This window comes from Lissotriton helveticus, chromosome 5_1 (genome assembly GCF_964261635.1).
Source record: "Lissotriton helveticus chromosome 5_1, aLisHel1.1, whole genome shotgun sequence".
In the NCBI taxonomy this organism is placed as follows: Eukaryota; Metazoa; Chordata; class Amphibia; order Caudata; family Salamandridae; genus Lissotriton; species Lissotriton helveticus.
This window is the reverse complement of record NC_136065.1, coordinates 36870557-36888964: the sequence shown is the minus strand read 5'-3', so window position 1 is coordinate 36888964 and position 18408 is coordinate 36870557. Positions and strand designations below refer to the sequence as shown.

General features: G+C 53.2%; 1 protein-coding gene across 1 annotated transcript in view; it reads left to right on the top strand.

The window, feature by feature from the left end:
* The window catches only part of LOC144754108 (E3 ubiquitin-protein ligase TRIM39-like), a 416694-nt gene that overhangs the window by 364165 nt on the left and 34121 nt on the right, over nucleotides 1-18408 (top strand). The window contains exons 6-7 of the mRNA XM_078641673.1: nucleotides 3529-3549; nucleotides 3639-3665. Of these exons, the coding sequence (XP_078497799.1) occupies nucleotides 3529-3549; nucleotides 3639-3665 (48 nt within the window). The remainder of the gene's footprint in view (nucleotides 1-3528; nucleotides 3550-3638; nucleotides 3666-18408) is intronic.

Here is an 18408-nt window from a genome sequence, read left to right as displayed (position 1 = left end):
AACCCCGCCCACACAGCATCTGTACTCATTACTGCAAGGGTGCCCCCAGCCCCTTTTATCCCTGAACCCCGTCCACATATCATGTGTACTCATTACTGCATGGACAGCGACCCCCCCACACACCATATCCCCGAACCCCGCCTACACAGCATCTATACTCATTACTACAAGGGTGTCCCCCACCCCCTCCTATCCCTGAACCCCGCCCCTCAGCATCTGTACTCATTACTGTATGGACAGCGACCCCCGCCCCCTCCTATCCCTGAACCCCGCCCACACAGCATCTGTACTCATTACTGTATGGACAGCGACCCCCGCCCCCTCCTATCCCTGAACCCCGCCCACACATCATCTATACTCATTACCGCATGGACAGCGACCCCCGCCCCCTCCTATCCCCGAACCCCGCCTACACAGCATCTGTACTCATTACTGCAATGACTCCCGACTTATTTCCATGAGACCATGATGCTCTTTGGCCCCCGCACCCCACCGACATTCATCTCTGCTTTAACCCTTCATTCCCCACCCCCACCGACAATCCTGCGGTCTGCTCAACTCCCTGGCCCTGCTTTTACCACATAAGGGAAAGTCCAGATGCAATAATGACGTCACCTAAGGGTACCACCACTGGACTTAACACGTTGTAGTAAATATTTGCTTATATTAGTGCCTTGGTCACCACCAACAAACAAGCATTTGCAATGCAATAGGTCTCGTATTTACACGAGTTTAAGCTATTGGTATTGTAAATGACAATGCCTTTTATTTATGTTTTAAAGACGAATCAAAAATAAAAGGCATTGTTATTTGCAATGTTAATAGCTCAAACTTGTGTAAATGTGAGACCTATTGCATTGCAAATGCTTGTTGATCAAGCGTCTGCCAAAGATCATACTTTTGGTATTTTTCAGGTTAATGATGAGTTAATTTGCTGCACAATGTTGCTCAAGTGCGTCCAATGATCTCTGAAGGCCAATTTGAGTGTTGTCGAGTCGCACTATGTCATCTGCATATTGCAGAATTTGTGTTTTTTGCTTTGCCAGTCAGGCAGGCAGATCCTTGGGACCACCGGGTATCATTCCAGATTTGCCATATAGAGGTTGAAGAGCAGAAGGGCTAGTATCATGCCCTGTTTCAGCTCTTTGTTAGTAGAATGTTGTTCTGACGTCGCCCAATTTGCTGTTAATTTGACCCGTACCCATGTATTACTGTTTAGTGATTCTATTGCCATCAATAAATGTTGTGGTATCTGCCACTTCTTTAAGTTGTCCCATAGTCTGCCTCCGCTGATGTTATTTAAAGTGTTGGTAAAGTGGATAAATACTGCATTTAATGAGAGGGCGTTGGGGCTCATTGCTTCCTTTGATCAGGTTGGTACGGGTCAGGAGATTATCCTCTATGTGGATATATTTTTGAAATCGGTTGGAACTATGGAATCACCTTTTTTCCCTTTGGACAATATTTCAAGCTCTTTGTACAGTGATTTAGCATAACACTTCTTTTAAACATAGTGCTACTATTCGATAATTTGCAGGTGAGGCTCTATTTCCCTTTTTGTATATGGGTGCCAGAGTTGAGCCCTTCAACTTTCTGGAATGGTTGCCATGCAGTAACATTCAGAAAAAATCTGTGTTAAGATGGGTGTCTAGATGCTCAGTTCAGCTTTTACTAGGGCTGCAGGGGGGCCAATGGGCTATAGTGCCCCAATGGTTCTCATATTCCTTTAGGCTATTTTGACCTTTCTTGTGGGTGGCCATGAATTGATACTGGTCATAGCCATAACTTAACATTTACTGTGTTTTTTTGGGTGAATTTTTGCAGAAATATTTTTGATACAAACTATTGGTCTGAGGTAAGTCTTTGAGTCTGTGACGTCATCTCTTGCTTGAGCGTGTTCAATAAATGCTTAACACTACCCTCTGATGAATCCTTACTGCTCGCCCACACTGCCACAAATAGAGATTAAGGTATTATCTACTTTTACCCCTGTAACCCTTTGGTGATCCACTGGACTCAACCTTACTTTGGTATGGGAAAAACATAGACAGCTCCTACACCACTCCAAACACCAGTCCACGCTACGACTCTCCTCACTCTATGCCTCTCAACTCCACTCCACTCCACTCCACTTTGCTCCACTCCACATTACTCCACTCTACACCACTCCACTCTATTCCCCTCCACTCTGACATTCCACTCTACAACCCTCCACTCAACAGCACTCTACATTACTCCAATTCGCTCAACTCTATGCCCCTCCGCTCTATACCCTTCCACTCTGACATTCTATTATATGACCTACCACTCCACTCTACGACAAACCACTCAATGATACTCTTCTCTTCTTCATGCCCCACCGCTTTACGACACTCCACTCTACATCACTCTGCTCCACTCTATGCAATTCCCTCTATGCCACTCCATGCCACTTTTCTCCACTCTACGACACACCACTCTACAAATTCTACACCACTCTGTGCCTATTCCACTCTACGATATTCTACTGCACTCTGCTCCATGCTACTCCACTATACAACACAATATTCCAATATGTGCTACTCTACAGCACTCTACTCCACTCTACGCCCATACTGTGCACCACTTTACTGCACTCAGCGCCATTCCACTCCACTCTACGATATCTCTCTTTACGACATTCCACTCCACAACACTCTAACACTCCTCTCTACTCTATGAGTACTCCACTCTATGACTCTCCACTAGTTTACTCCACTCCGTCTCTCCATGCCACTCCATTGTATGCCATGCCACTCCAATGTAAGCCACTGAACTCTACTCTATGACATTGTACTCCTCTTAACGCTACTCCACTGCACTCCACAACACTCCTCCTTCCGCCACTTCACTCTGTGCCACTCCAGTCTACGACACTCCAATCTACAACACTGTACTCCACTCTATGCCACTCCACTCTACTCCACTCCACACAGCTCCCTCTATGCCACTTTACTCTTTTTTGCACCATTCCACTCTACTACAGTCTGACACACTACTATAAACCACTCCACTGTACACCACTCCACTCTACGTCACTCTACTCCACTCTAAGCCCCTTCATTTTACATCATACTATTCCTCTCCAATCTACACCACTCTACTCCACTGTACTGCACTCTACTCTACAACCCTCTACTCCACTCCACAACACTCCATTCCACGACATCCACTCAACTCTACGACACTGTGCCCCTCTCTTCACCACTCAACTCCATTCCATGTCACTCTCCTCAGTGCTCTAAATTTTGTCCATGCTGAACAAATAGCTCTTTGTCCCCAAACAACCTATAAGAATTTGCTACTTACTGAGTCAAGGCCCAAAGTACAGGTACGTGGCAATAGGGGAGCAACAAGACATGCTATTAGAATCTGCTCTTCAGATATGCAGGTCCCTGAGAATTTGGCTGACAAGTGTTTTGGGGAGAAGGGGTCACGAAGAAGTAATGGGTAGTAACTGTTTTTAGAGTCACTTGAAATCTAATCTATTTTTTTTTCTTTTTTAAACAGCTACATTTCATGCAGAACTGGGTAAGTTTTATGTGTGGTAAGACATGTCTTAAAAGATTTTCCATTGCTATTTCTATTTCTTAAACCCTCACTGCTCTTCTTATTTTCAGAGTGGAAATTTGTCAAAGGATTTGGATGTAAGTACAACGGATTGAGCCTGATATTTTAAAACTCTGAACCCTCTCTTGAAACAGAGTTCACGACTAGGACAACCTAGAGTTATAATGAACTATAGGGAAGGTCTATGACAAACTGGGATTCATAAAAACCCAATAGAAGGGGCTTGAGTCATCTGGAGTCATAAAGCCACACAAAGAGGCTATGAGGATCTGGAAATAGTAACCTAGAGCCAATTTATCTGAGGTCACCTGACTCACCTGTGATCACAGTCAGCCATAGGGATACACATAACTCATCTGACTGTCAAATGACTTACTAGGAGTTGCACTAAAGCAAAATATGGATCAAAGCAAAATATGAGGAAGTGTAAAAAGATATTGTGAGCATTATGAATTGGGATTCTTGCTTGTCGCTTGATTATTTAAGGTATTAATAGTACTCACTTGAGAATCATTAATACTCAGTGTGGCCACAGCACTTTGTTATTATTTTGTTTATGATTAATGCGGTGATTACTATTATTAATTTTGTGTTTATTTAGAAATAAACATATATTCTCAAACATGCAATTCATCCCCATTAATCTATGAATATATCACTGACAAAGCAAAGATGAATGTCTCCCTGTCCTTCCTCAACTTGTCATTGGCAAAAAGATGTTTGGGAAGGTTCCCTTGTTGGCTTGCTTAATATATTAATATATGAAGGTATTTTGTTTGTTACACAGGTTTATATATAAAATATCAGAGCGCAATTTTCAGGATATACTAATGGGTTACGATGTAGTTAAGGGGAAGGGGATCTCTACTCTAATCGAAAATGAATCTAGCCTAGCTCCCCTGTGCTGCAGCACCGCCATGTGTCCATTTTTCTGAGGGCTTTCGCCTGCTTTTACCTCCTTTTTAAAAATTGTTTCTCCTTCCTTTCCCCAATTTTTCTGAGTTTTTTCCTGATTTTGCCTCAAATTCTACTGCTTTCTCTGTTCTTTTCCCCCATTTTCTGAGTCCTTTTACTGCTTTTGCCCCGTTTCTACTGCTTGCTCCACCCTCACCCTCATTTTGAGTGCTTATTCCTGCTTTTACCTTGTTTTTTACTGCTTACTCCTTCTTCTCCCCCTTTTTCCGACTGCTTTCTCCTGCTTTTCCCTCATATTTATCTGCCTTCTCCTTTCTTTCCCCATTTTTCTGAGTGCTTTCTCCTTCTTTTGCCTAATTTTTTACTTCTTTCCCTGTGAAGAAGCTAGCTACTCCAGCACCTCAAGACCCTCGCAAGCGATTTGCTGTGCTTTATAAGTCCTGATTGATTTATTGAACCGTAGGCCTACACCAGTGAATCACTGGGGAACCATCTGTTTTGCCACCTTCTCTTGTGATCTGATCGGCACCTGCCCTGGAGTCAGGGGTTCACTTTAATGGGTTTCAGACTCCTTTTCCTTCTGAGTGCTCAGCCCCATTACCCTTTGGTCCTTGATGCGGGTTAGTCTTAATCTGTAGGTCATGGCTTCAAGTGTTACAGGACGGTAGTATAATGACACTCTGAGTAGTATTCTCCCGGGCAGGCCCTACCTGGGGTCAGCCGGCTCTAGTATAGCCTTGAGGGGGCCAGTGAGTGAATGACGGAGAGGGGTGGGGGTTGTTTAACCAGCAGAGCGCTCTGTCTTTGGCCTGAACTTGGAGGGAGCTCAGACCCCACCCCCTCTGTGAATATAGCCCGGCAGGGCTTACGTGGGCCATCCTAGAGGAGAAGCATGCCAGTACAAGAAGGGGGCCCTGAGCCCTGCCTAGAACACTTCACCCATGGGGACTTAGACTGCACGCAGGGTCCTACTGTCTGAGGGGGGTCTATTTGGCGCTAGAGCATTGTCAAGTGCACCTCCCTCTGTACTGCACGGGGAACCGGTCCGCAATGCTGCCCCTCCTGTTTATTATTGAGGCCCCAGGCAGGCGTTAGACCTCACCGTGGACCAGGAACTTCCCTAAAATTGAACTGTAGTCGGCTTTGGCCTTGTTGTCGAAGGGGGGGCCATGTCCTGGTCAGCAGAGGGGATATGGTGGCGCCACACACTTAAAAGGACCGCTCGCTGAAGGACATGCTTGCCAAGCCCTCCACTTCCCTGCTGCTGGAGCGTTACAGCTCCTTGAGCCTGCCACGGTCGCCTGCTGATGCAGGGGGGAGGCTACAGTTACCCATACTTACCTGGAGCCTCTGTTTTCTTCCCTCAAGGAAGACCTACAGTCAATTAAGAGGGAACTAGTGCATGACCTGCAAGGGGTCCGGAAAGAGGTCTCGGAGATCATAGATAGAGTGGATGCCATGGAAAATCCCAAAATGACCAGGGACTAAGACACTGAACAGCTCAGGCAGGAAGTCAACCATTCCACAAATCAGCAGATCAATCTCCAGGCCCACACCGAAGACCTTGAAAACAGATTGTGGCACAATTACATCCAAATCAGAGGGGCCCCTGGCGCTGCAGAGGCTGGGAATGTGGAGGAATATGTCATGGCCCTTTTTGCCCAGATCCTAGGAGATAGGCAGACATCGGACATCCAGCTGGACAGGGTCCATCGAGTTAGCCCCCCTGGATCCACAAATTCACCACTTCCGGACATCCTGTATCACCTCAGCTTTCCCTGGAAGGAACGGATCCTTCAACACCAATCCAGTGCGATTTTGTGGCCACCAGCTTCAGCTGTTCCAGGTTCTCTTGTTGATTACGCTACAGAAATGGAGGGAATTTCATCCAGTGACAACTTTTATTCACAAACACAGCACTTCATACTCCTGGGGTCATCCTTTCTGCCTAATCTTCACCTGAGAAGAGAAACTTCAGCAACTGCGCTCCATCAAGGTGGCCTGCGACCTGTCTCAGACTGAAGACCCGGAGGGGCCCTTGCATGGCACGGCAATGCCAGGCCCTGGGGTGGTCAGCGGTCCCTATGATAGCAGAAATCTCGGGCCTGAAGAGCCTTACAGGGGACTCAGTGACGCAAGATGCTAGTTGAGGCAGTGGAGTGGCTCCTCTACCACCATCTATCTGCATGTTAGACACCCCCGCGCCGCACGGCCACCAGCTGCTGTGTGCGTGTTCCCTGCCTGCTGCCTCGCAAGCCGAGCTCCGCCGCGTGTCCACGCCCCCTGCCTCCTTGCAGCGTGGTCCGCGACCTGCCCCCGTGGTTTGCTGTGTTTACTGTTTGTTGATTTTGTTGCCTGTCTCCCTGTATTTGGTGTGTTCTTTCCTCCTGTTTTTCCCTGTAGCGCCAGCCCCTTCGTCCCCCCTCCCCGCTCCCCGCTTCCCGCCTCCGCCGCTAACCCCGCCCCTTTTTCCTTCTGTTCCCTCCCCGCTCCCGCCTCCCAGCTGCTCCGCCCCCCCGCGCACTTGGCCATATATGGCGACCGTGCGACGCAGGTGAGTGTGACCTAGCTCTAGGACACCCCCGTGCCGCACGGCCACCAGCTGCTGTGTGCGTGTTCCCTGCCTGCTGCCTCGCAAGCCGAGCTCCGCCGCGTGGCCACGCCCCCTGCCTCCTTGCAGCGTGGTCCGCGACCTGCCCCCGTGGTTTGCTGTGTTTACTGTTTGTTGATTTTGTTGCCTGTCTCCCTGTATTTGGTGTGTTCTTTCCTCCTGTTTTTCCCTGTAGCGCCAGCCCCTTCGTCCCCCCCTCCCCGCTCCCCGCTTCCCGCCACCGCCGCTAACCCCGCCCCTTTTTTCCTTCTGTTCCCTCCCCGCTCCCGCCTCCCAGCTGCTCCGCCCCCCCGCGCACTTGGCCATATATGGCGACCGTGCGAACGCGCAGCGTTGACGCGCAGCGGGCGCGCCGATTGTGCGCCGAAGGCGCGCCAAAGGTAAGCCCGTCTGCGCCCGTCCGCGCCTGGACCGCGCCCAGTGCCAGGACCCCTGGCCCCCACCGACGGAAGACGACCAGACTGACCTACAACGCCGCCGAACTCATCGCACTCAACACCGGCGCCATCCCGAGATGTCACCGTGCCTCCCCGAAGCACACCCACGGCCCCTTCAGCTGCCACGCCTGCAAGTTCACCTGCATCCGGACCTACCCTGCACCCGCCAAGCCGAACACCAGCAGCAACCACCTCAAGTGCATCCTGCTCAACACCCGCTCCGTCCACAGGCACGCCGTCGAACTCTGGAACCTCCTGGACACCACAGCCCCTGACATCGCCTTCCTCACGGAGACCTGGATGAACGCCTCCTCAGCACCCGACATCGCCATCGCCATCCCAGAGGGCTACAAGATCACCCGGAGGGACCGCACCGCCAACCAGACGGGAGGAGGCATCGCCATCATCCACAGAGACTCCATCCGTATCGACCAACACCGACGACACCCTAACCACCGCCGAACACCTGCACTTCCAGATCCACACCGACCCGAAGACCACCCTCAGAGGCACCCTGATCTACCGACCCCCGGGACCACGCACACGATTCAGCGAGGACATCGCCGACTTCATCAGCCCGCATGCCCTCCCCTCCGCCGACTACATCCTCCTGGGGGACCTCAACTTCCACCTGGAGAACAACAGCGACCGCAACACCATCACCCTGCTCGACAACCTCGCCAACCTCGGACTCAAGCAGCTGGTGTCCACCCCCACCCACCTCGCCGGACACACACTCGACGCCGTCTTCTCATCCAGCAAGGACGTCGCCTTCAGCCACGCAACAGGACTCCACTGGACGGACCACAGCTGCGTCCACTTCACCTTCAAAAGAACGACGATCCACCACCACCAGCAACAGGTTGCCCGAAGAAGCTGGAACAAGATCACAGCCGACCAGCTCACCGCCTCCCTGAGCCAGCACCCTCCTGCCGGCTCAGCGAACCCCAGCCAGGCCGCCGACAACCTCACGAAGTGGATCAGCAGCTGCGCGGACAAACTCGCCCCTCTGAGAACCCCGCCCAGCAGACCCGGCAGCAGAAAAACCCCATGGTTCACCGACGAACTCAAGAGCTCCAAGAAGAACTGCCGAGCCCTCGAGAAAGTATGGAGAAGGGAACGACCTACGGACAACATGACCACCCTCAAGCTCGCCACCCGAAAACACCACCAACTGATCCGCGCCACCAAGAAAAATACATACAAGGACCGGCTGGACAACAACGCACACAACTGCAAGGAACTCTTCAACATCGTGAAAGAGCTCTCCAACCCCAACGCCGGAAACAACGACATCACCCCGTCGCAAGACCTCTGCAACTCCCTCGCGTCCTACTTCCACAACAAGATCGCGGACATACACAACAGCTTCAGCATCCAACCAACGCACGCCACAACCGCAGCAACGCCACCCTCCACCACCCTCCGCACCTGGACTCCGATCAGCACCGAAGACACCATCCGCACAATGAACTCCGTCCACTCCGGATCTCCGACTGACCCCTGCCCTCACCACATCTTCAACAAAGCCGACGCTGTCATCGCACCCCACCTGCGGGACATTATCAACGCCTCCTTCGACACCGCCACCTTCCCGGAGAGCTGGAAGCACGCAGAACTCAGCGCTCTTCTCAAGAAACCTACAGCGGACCCCACCGAACTCAAGAATTACCGTCCCATCTCGCTCCTCCCGTTCCCGGCCAAAGTCATCGAAAAGACCGTCAACAAACAGCTGGCCGCCTTCCTCGAGACGAATGGATCCCTCGACCCCTCACAGTCTGGCTTCCGAGCCAACCACAGCACCGAGACCGCCCTCATCGCTGCCACCGATGACATCCGAACCCTGATGGACAACGGAGAAACAGCGGCCCTCATCCTCCTGGACCTCTCCGCGGCATTCGACACTGTCTGCCACCGCACCCTAGTACAGCGCCTTGGCAACATCGGGATCCAGGAGAAGGCTCTGGAATGGATCACCTCCTTCCTCAACGGAAGAACACATAGAGTCCGCCTACCACCGTACAAATCAGAGGCCACCGAAGTCATCTGCGGCATCCCTCAAGGATCCTCGCTGAGCCCCACCCTCTTAAACGTCTACATGAGCCCCCTCGCGGCCATCGCATGCCAACACAACCTCAACATAATCTCCTACGCCGACGACACCCAGCTGATCCTCTCCCTGACCAACGACCCCGCCGCCGCCAGAGCCAACCTGCACGAAGGGATGAGAGATGTAGCCGAGTGGATCACGACCAGCCGCCTAAAACTGAACTCAGACAAGACGGAGGTCCTCATCCTGGGCTCCTCGCCCTCCGCCTGGGACGACTCCTGGTGGCCCCCCGCCCTGGGCACCGCACCCAAACCGACGGACCACGCACGCAACCTGGGCTTCATCCTGGACTCCTCCCTCTCCATGACCAGACAAGTCAACGCCGTCTCCTCGTCATGCTTCAACATCCTACGCATGCTACGGAAGATCTTCTGGTGGATCCCCACCGAGACCAGGAAGACTGTCACCCAGGCCCTCGTCACTAGCCGACTGGACTACGGCAACGCCCTCTACGCCGGAACCACCGCCAAGCTCCAGAAGAGACTCCAGCGGATCCAGAACGCCTCAGCCAGACTCATCCTCGACATCCCACGAAACAGCCACATCTCCGGACATCTGAGAGACCTGCACTGGCTCCCCGTCAACAAAAGAATCACCTTCCGTCTCCTCACCCACGCACACAAAGCCCTACACGACCAAGGCCCGAGCTACCTCAACAACCGAATCAACTTCTACGCTCCCAAGCGCCACCTCAGATCAACCAACCACGCCCTCGCCGCCGTCCCCCGCATCCGAAGAGCGACAACAGGAGGAAGGTCCTTCTCCTACCTGGCCGCCAAGGCCTGGAACTCACTCCCGACCGACCTGCGCCTGACCCAAGACCACCTCTCCTTCAGGAAGAAGCTCAAGACCTGGCTGTTCGAGCAGTAACGGCACCCCCCCCCTCCTAGCGCCTTGAGACCCTACGGGTGAGTAGTGCGCTCTATAAATGACTTGATTGATTGATTGATTATCCAGGGCCTTGAGAGGGGAGACCCTCATTGACATGGTTGGCCAACCATGGACCCCACTTTTCTTCTACTTCCTGGAGTGGCACTGGCCACATCTAATGTCTTGGCACTTCCATAGACTCTGTTCTTGTTTGTTCTTCAATCTTTTGTTTTAGTTTGTTTTCAAGTTAGGGTTGAAGCAAGGGCTCCAGAGGATGTGTGCACAGTGATGCTTCCAAGCCCACGGGGTTCTTTCTACACTAGCATACAGAGGCATGATAGGTCTGGGAGGGAGAATCTCGCATAAACACGCACTCACCCTCTGGCGATAGATGACTCCTTGAAAGTGATCTCCCTGAATGTGAAGGGACTTAATAACCCTGTCAAGAGGCGGGCCGTCCTCTCGTATCCGGAGCATACCGGGGCAGACATCTGCCTCCTGCAGGAGACCCACCAGCTTGCAGGGGACTAGCATAGGGCATCCTGCACCAATTTCTTTCCTTGATGGGTGAAAAGGCAGCGGGGGTGGCTATCTTGGTTTTGTGTAGGTTCCAGGTTCCAGGGGTTGATTGGTGATAATCTGTTGGAACTCAGGGGTCATCTATTGGTATATAGCACATGGCCCCTAACTAGGGCCAGGAACACTTCCTCCGGATGGCTATAGAAGATATTCTCACCTCACAGGACTGATTAGTTTTAATTGGGGCTGACTTTAACTTGGTGTTCTATAATGAAATGGATGGCCCAGCCCATAGAGAGGGAGGCGCAGGCGCATTCTCAAATGGGAGCTTAGCCTGGTTGTGGGAGATGGGTCTGCCGGACTTGTGGAGGGCACTACATCCCCAAACCCATGACTACACGTTCTAGTCACGAGCCCATCAATCTTATGCCTGTTTGCATTACTTCTTGGGGTCCAGGGAACTCCAGCGGCTGCTCTAGTCTATGGAGATAACGCCAAGATCTCTTTCTGACAATTCAGCACTCTTTCTCGAACTACACACACCCCTACTGAGGGACCCACCCCAGAAATGGAGACTCTCGGAGACGCTGTTCCAGAGGTCAGTGATGGTGAGGCATATCAAAAGAGATATTAATAACTTTCTTAACCTTAACACTACCGCTGACATACCCGTGTCAGTTCTTTGGGATGCCCTGAAGGCAGTCATCAGGGGGGAGTTTATAGCATTCTCTGCAGCAGAGATCAAGCTGTTAAGGGCCTAGAGGACAGAACTCCAGAGACAGGTTCGCAAATTGGAACATATCCATCGCTGCACAGGGGCTCCGAGGATCTGACGTCAGCTAGAAGCCGCCAGGAAGCTTCTGGAGAGATTGAACCTAGACAGGGCAAATTATTCCCTTTTGTAATTAAAACATTCCTTCAATGTGAATGGGAACAAAGAGTGAGGTTCCTGGCCAGCAAGCTCCTAGCCAAGAGACACTGCTGTCCGGAGGAGGGGAGCTGATTGAAGGAGACGCTCCGATAGCTGCTCAGTTCAGGGACTTCTAAGTAACTGTACACTCTGAGCAGTCCCTTCCCCCTGATAATCTGACTTGCTACCTCCACCCCATGACTACAACCCGACTGACTGATGCCCAGGCAGCTTCTCTTGAAAGTACAATACGCATAGAAGAGATCATATCTAGACAAAAAGCTCTTAAGTCCCTGGGCCAGACAGCTTCTCATGTGGCTTTTAGCTTTCTGCCCTGAACTAGCTCTTGTCCTCATGAGGCTCTTCAACACCATCTCAAATGCGTTCAACCTCCCTCCCTCAATGCAGGAGGCAACCATTGTTGTCATCCCCTAGCCTGTAAAAGACAGGCGATTATGCACAAATTACCACGGAAGTGCGCTGGACCCGGCCTCGTGGCGTGGTCCTACCCCTCCCGCATGGCGGGCCCAGAACGACATCGGCCCTCCACCGACCCGCTGTCGCCCCTCCGGACACCACCCTCAACGAACTCCCGACGAGAGCCGCCCTTGGCAAACCCCGGCTCTCCCCCTCGGGAACCCGGCGAACCCGGCTCGCCCCAACTCTGCAGGTCCGGTCACCACCCCGGGCCACCCTCTCAGGCCCGACTCCATCTTGGGCCCATCACGTCCCGAGCACGTGGCCTCGGCCCGACCCCGGCTGCGGCTCCAGCGAAGCCCCGACATCGTGGCACCAAGATCAACCCAGGTGGTAAAATGGCCACTTGACAGATCCCGTAGGAGAAGAGTTTCGATGGCCCTCCAGCCGTCCCCGGACGCCTGGTATCGATCGCCCTCCGGCCTCCCTAGGCGCTGGCTCCACCCCCCTGCTGGGTGTCTGGACACCTTCATCCAGGCCTCTCTGACCCCCAGGCGCGAGGGTCCGGACATCAAAGGACTCCAGTCCTATATCTGGGCCAGCCCTGGATCAGGAAATCAGTTGTTGGACAGCCCGCCCGTGTGACACCGGGCCTACCGAGTGCCCGACCGAGTCCGGGCCTGCATCCAGTCCGAAGTTGCCAAGATGCTAGCCCTGGGAGTGGTTGAACCCTCAGACAGTCCCCGGGCCAGTCCAGTTGTCCTGGTCCCTAAAGCCGCCTCCCCCGGCGCCCCTCCAGAGCTCCGGTTTTGTGTCGACTACCGGGGACTGAATGCCGTTACCAGGACTGACGCCCACCCCATTCCCCGGGCGGATGAAATGATCGTTCGCCTGGGGGCCGCCAGATACCTTAGCACCTTCGACCTCACGGCAGGATATTGGCAGATCGGCCTCACCGCCGGGGCCCAAGAACGATCCGCCTTCTCGACCCCCGATGGCCATTTCCAATTCAAGGTGATGCCCTTCGGCATGAAAAACGCCCCCGCTACCTTCCAGAGACTAGTGAACAGAGTGCTGGCAGGGCTAGAAGAGTTCAGTGCCGCATACCTGGACGATATTGCGGTGTACAGCCTCCACTGGAACAAACACTTGAGACACCTCTGGGAGGTCCTGTCGGCCCTCCAGCGGGCCGGACTAACAGTGAAAGCAAGCAAGTGCCAAATAGGCCAAGGGTCCGTGACCGATCTGGGGCACCAAGTGGGGAGCGGCCAGGTGGCTCCTCTCCAACCCAAAATTGACGCCATCGTGGCCTGGGAGCCCCCGGTCACCCAGACAGCAGTTTGAGCCTTCCTGGGGCTCACTGGATATTATCGGCGCTTCATAAAAGACTACGGGAGCATTGTGGGGCCCCTCACTGAACTGACCTCCAAAAGGCTACCACAGAAGGTGCATTGGACCCCCGAGTGCCAAGCGGCCTTCGAGATTTTAAAGACTGCCATGTGCACAGCCTCTGTGCTCCAGGCCCCCTACTACAGCCGAGAGTTTGTGGTCCAAACCGACGCCTCGGAGCACGGCATCGGGGTAGTCCTGTCGCAAGTCAACCCCGAGGGGGTTGACCAACCTGTGGCCTTCATCAGCCGGCGGCTGCTGGCTCAAGAACAACGATGGAGCACCATAGAGAGAGAAGCCTTCGCCATCGTGTGGGCCCTAAAGAAACTCCGTCCCTACCTCTTCGGCACCCACTTCCGGGTCCAGACCGAGCACCGGCCCATGCGGTGGCTGATGCAGATGCGTGGAGAGAACCCGAAGCTGCTGCGATGGTCCATTTCCCTGCAGGGGATGGACTTCACTGTGGAGCATCGCCCTGGCAACGACCACGCCAACGCTGACGGCCTGTCCCGCTTCTTCCGCCTTGACGAGGAGATTCCCCAAGAAGATGGGTGACTCTCCTCGCCTTCAGCTGGAGGGGACGTGTGTTGGCACCCGGCCTTGTGGCTTGGTCCTACCCCTCCCGCATGGCGGGCCCAGAACGACATTGGCCCTCCACCGACCCGCTGTCGCCCCTCCGGACAACACCCTCAACGAACTCCCGACGAGAGCCGCCCTTGGCAAACCCCGGCTCTCCCCCTCGGGAACCCGGCGAACCCGGCTCGCCCCAACTCTGCAGGTCCGGTCACCTCCCCGGGCCACCCTCTCAGGCCCGACTCCATCTTGGGCCCATCACGTCCCGAGTACATGGCCTCGGCCCGGCCGCGGCCGCAGCTCCAGCGAAGCCCCGACATCGTGGCACCAAGATCAACCCAGGTGGTAAAGTGGCCACTTGACAGATCCCGGAGGAGAAGAGTTTTGATGGCCCTCCAGCCGTCCCCGGACGCCTGGTATCGATCGCCCTCTGGCCTCTCTGGGCGCTGGCTCCACCCCCCTGCTGGGAGTCTGGACACCTTCATCCCGGCCCCTCTGACCCCCAGGCGCGAGGGTCCGGACATCAAAGGACTCCATTCCTATATCTGGGCCAGCCCTGGATCAGGAAATCAGTTGTATCTGGGAGTCGAAGCCCTGCTGACCTCGTCGCGGCTGAACCTGATAAGAACTCTTGAACCTGGAACCTGGAACCTCTGAGCCCTGCTGACGCTGTCGCGGCTCTACCAAGCTGAACCATCCGCCGAGCCCTGCTGACGCTGTCGCGGCTCAACCAAGCTGAACCATACGCCGAGCCCTGCTGACGCTGTAGCGGCTCTACCAAGCTGAACCATCCACCGAGCCCTGCTGACGCTGCCGCGGCTCTACCAAGCTGAACCATCCGCCAAGCCCTGCTGACGCTGTTGCGGCTCTACCAAGCTGAACCATCCGCCGAGCCCTGCTGACGCTGTCGCTGCTCTACCAAGCTGAACCATCCGCCGAGCCCTGCTGACGCTGTCGCGGCTCCCGGCACCCCCCAGCTCGAGGATTGAGAGCTGTGCGCAGGGTTTCCTAGTACCAGCTGGTACCAAGACTGTCCCGCTACCCCCTTCCCCGGACATTGAGACTTTGTTGGGATCCCACAATCCCCCTGTACATATTGCTGCAGAACCTTGCCTTTATTCCTTATATAAAGACTCTTAAACCTACTCTTGTGTGGTGTCTCTCTGTGGTGGTGTGATTGCTCGGCTGTTACGATCATAGGAGAGGAGCCTCGCCAAGGAGGCCTCTCGACGGCGCTCGGCCAATTCCATACGGAAGGGTGGGTTTCGGGGCGACAGTCAGACATCTTCTGTCCCCCCTGGAATCGCCTCTCTAACATGCGCGGATAATACCAAGCAACTCGCCCACGTCGTATGCCTAGACATGGGTCCCTTGCTCACTTTGCCACTGGATTCAAGCAAGCCTGGCTGATGAGGGGTGCTACCTCAAAATCAGTCCCAGGATGCTTGGCAGTTTGGTCTGGACTGTTACCATGAGGCAGAGGGTCAAGATTGAATTGCATGTACCTGGGTCTGAACTGGGGTGGCGAAGTGAGCTAAAGAACGATGATGGAGTCAACCCAGATCTGTGACTCAGGGTGAGTGACTGAAAAGTTTCGGCGCTCAGTACATCATCTCCTTGTATTTGCTTTGTTCACCCTAAGTTGGCAGGGTATCACCAGACGTGAGTCCCTTACTCACTTTGCCACTGGATTCAAGCTAGCCTGACTGATGAGAGGTGTTACCCTGAAACCGGTCCCAGGATGATTGTTTCCAGCCCAGGGAAGACCTGGCTTGGCAGTTCAGTCTAGACTGTTCTCATGAGGCAAAGGATCAAGACTAATTTGCATACAGCTGTGTCTGAACTGGGGCGGCGAAGTGAGCTAAAGAACGATGATGGATTCAACCCAGATATGTGACTTAGGGTGAGTGTCTGAAAGGTTTCAGTGCTCGTCCATTATTTCCTTGTGTTTGTGTGTGGCCTGCCACACGGTGCATGGATGTTTGGGGGAGCTCCACAAGTACCCTCATCCCAATAGCGGAGACCCAGAGGAGAGGCCCTATTAGGGGTCCCAAAGTCTATTTCTGTCTGACTTTCTATGATGGTCGGACCACCATAGAAAGGCCGAGGGAAAGAGATATTGTAATCCCTACAGCGGTGCCTGAGCCGGCACCGGCCCAATTGTAGGGATTACAGTCCCACCGCTGCCCCAACGGGTTCTTTGAGCCAGTCAGTACAGCATCCATCTGCTGGATCGTAATCCAACTGTTGCAACCCTTCAACGAAAGTAGGTGGGCCCACAGACATCGGAATGAGGGCCTTAATTTTTAGTTGTTGACGACAAACCTCTGTAGCTATCTATTAGAGAATACTTGGCACTACCTATATACAATACCCAGAGAGTGACCTTTTGCTAAATCCCTTCAACCATTTGCTTTTACCATTTTTATAAGCACTACCATTGCTTCGGTGGGCTGTCCTTAAAGCTTTGCAGTTTCGTAGAAAGATGCATAGCACTATTAATAGTCCTCTTTGTAACATCTCCATGGTTCCCCAGATTATTTTGCACTTTTTCCCCTTCCGGCCATCTACAATGAAGAAAAATCATTACGAGATGATCACTGAACATAAACATGGTCATTGCCATCTGGGAGGTTGAGGGGGGAATAATTGGCATAGTCATTGCATCAGGGTCCAAGATCAAAGGTGAGACCTATTGGCTTTGATAATTCTTGTTTTCTTTATATTTAAAGTTCGCCCAGGTGTCATCCCACAGGGAAGACCTATGCATGGGTATTTAATCAAATAATTTGTTGCCTATTCTGGTGTACCATGGTGGACTTGAATGGTTGTTTAGTTGCTTGCAGCAAGCATTCTTGCTAGTCCCAAAATTCACAGTCGCACATGAGCCCATGGGCTAAATCTGTTTAGCGCTAAATAAACTGGCTAAAATGGTTAAAGACCAAGGGGCCTATTAGGATGGTGGGCAGATCAGCCCCACCAGGCCAGCGGTGGCCAACGCTGGCCTTCGGGGGCCATCCACCCGCCATCCTTCCGTGATTGACCCCCGGCCACATTAGGATGGCTGGGGGGTCCGCGGCAGATGGGAAGACTGTCCGCCGCTTTTTCGCTGGTCGACTGAGCCGAAAACTGCCACAATATGGTGGCGGTGTCTGTAAGACACTGCCAACCATATCAGGATGCCGGCGGAGAGCAGCCTTTTCCGCCATGGAAAGGCATGCAGTTTTCACTGTTGGGGGCCTGTCGTGGCCCCCCAGGATGTTGGGGGGTGGGGGGCACACATGGGGCATGCCCAAGGTGGCAGGCACAAGGTGCTGTCACGTTGTGCCTGTCACGTTGTGCATGCACATGCTGTACATGCATTTTTTACATTGCGGCGGGTGCTGCTTACAGCACCGTACGCCTCAATGTAAAAATTGCGTGAAGCGCCCGCCAGTGTGGCAGGCGCACTATAATGTGAATGGCGGGACCGCCGTGTAGGAGAGTAGGGTCTGCTATCCTATGGTCACCCCAAATTTTTTCTTTTTGCTTCACTGGTTAATGACTTAATGTGGCTGTGGGCCTGCTAATCAGACCCACAGCCTGCTGTTCTCTCTCTAAATTGTAACCCATGCACTTTAGGTGCATAACGAAAATGGAACTGGTTCACCTTATTGGCCCCTGTAACAGTGTACCCAGGTACCCAGTGCATAGGTGCTTCCAAGGCCTACCAGGGGCTGCAGCACGTATTGTGCCACCCCTGGCCTGGCCTCCATATTTGACACAACTGGCTGATCACTCAGCTGGGGTAAGTCGGTGTAACCACCCCTTACTTAGGTGTTGTATGCCTATACCTAACCTAAAATGGACACATATGTTCCTATCGGCCACTCCTATGGAAGGCCTCATCAATCCTGGAGGCAGAGTGCTTGGAAATATGTGAGATGGTGCTCTGGCTTGAGCTGAGCCTGTCTGCAGCTTTCGGAACCATGTCCTTTAGCTGTTTCATGATACTGCCATACCATATACTCTTAAGTGCATTATAATCCTCGTGGTTAAATGCTATCTTGGGTTTGGCTTTATCAAAACA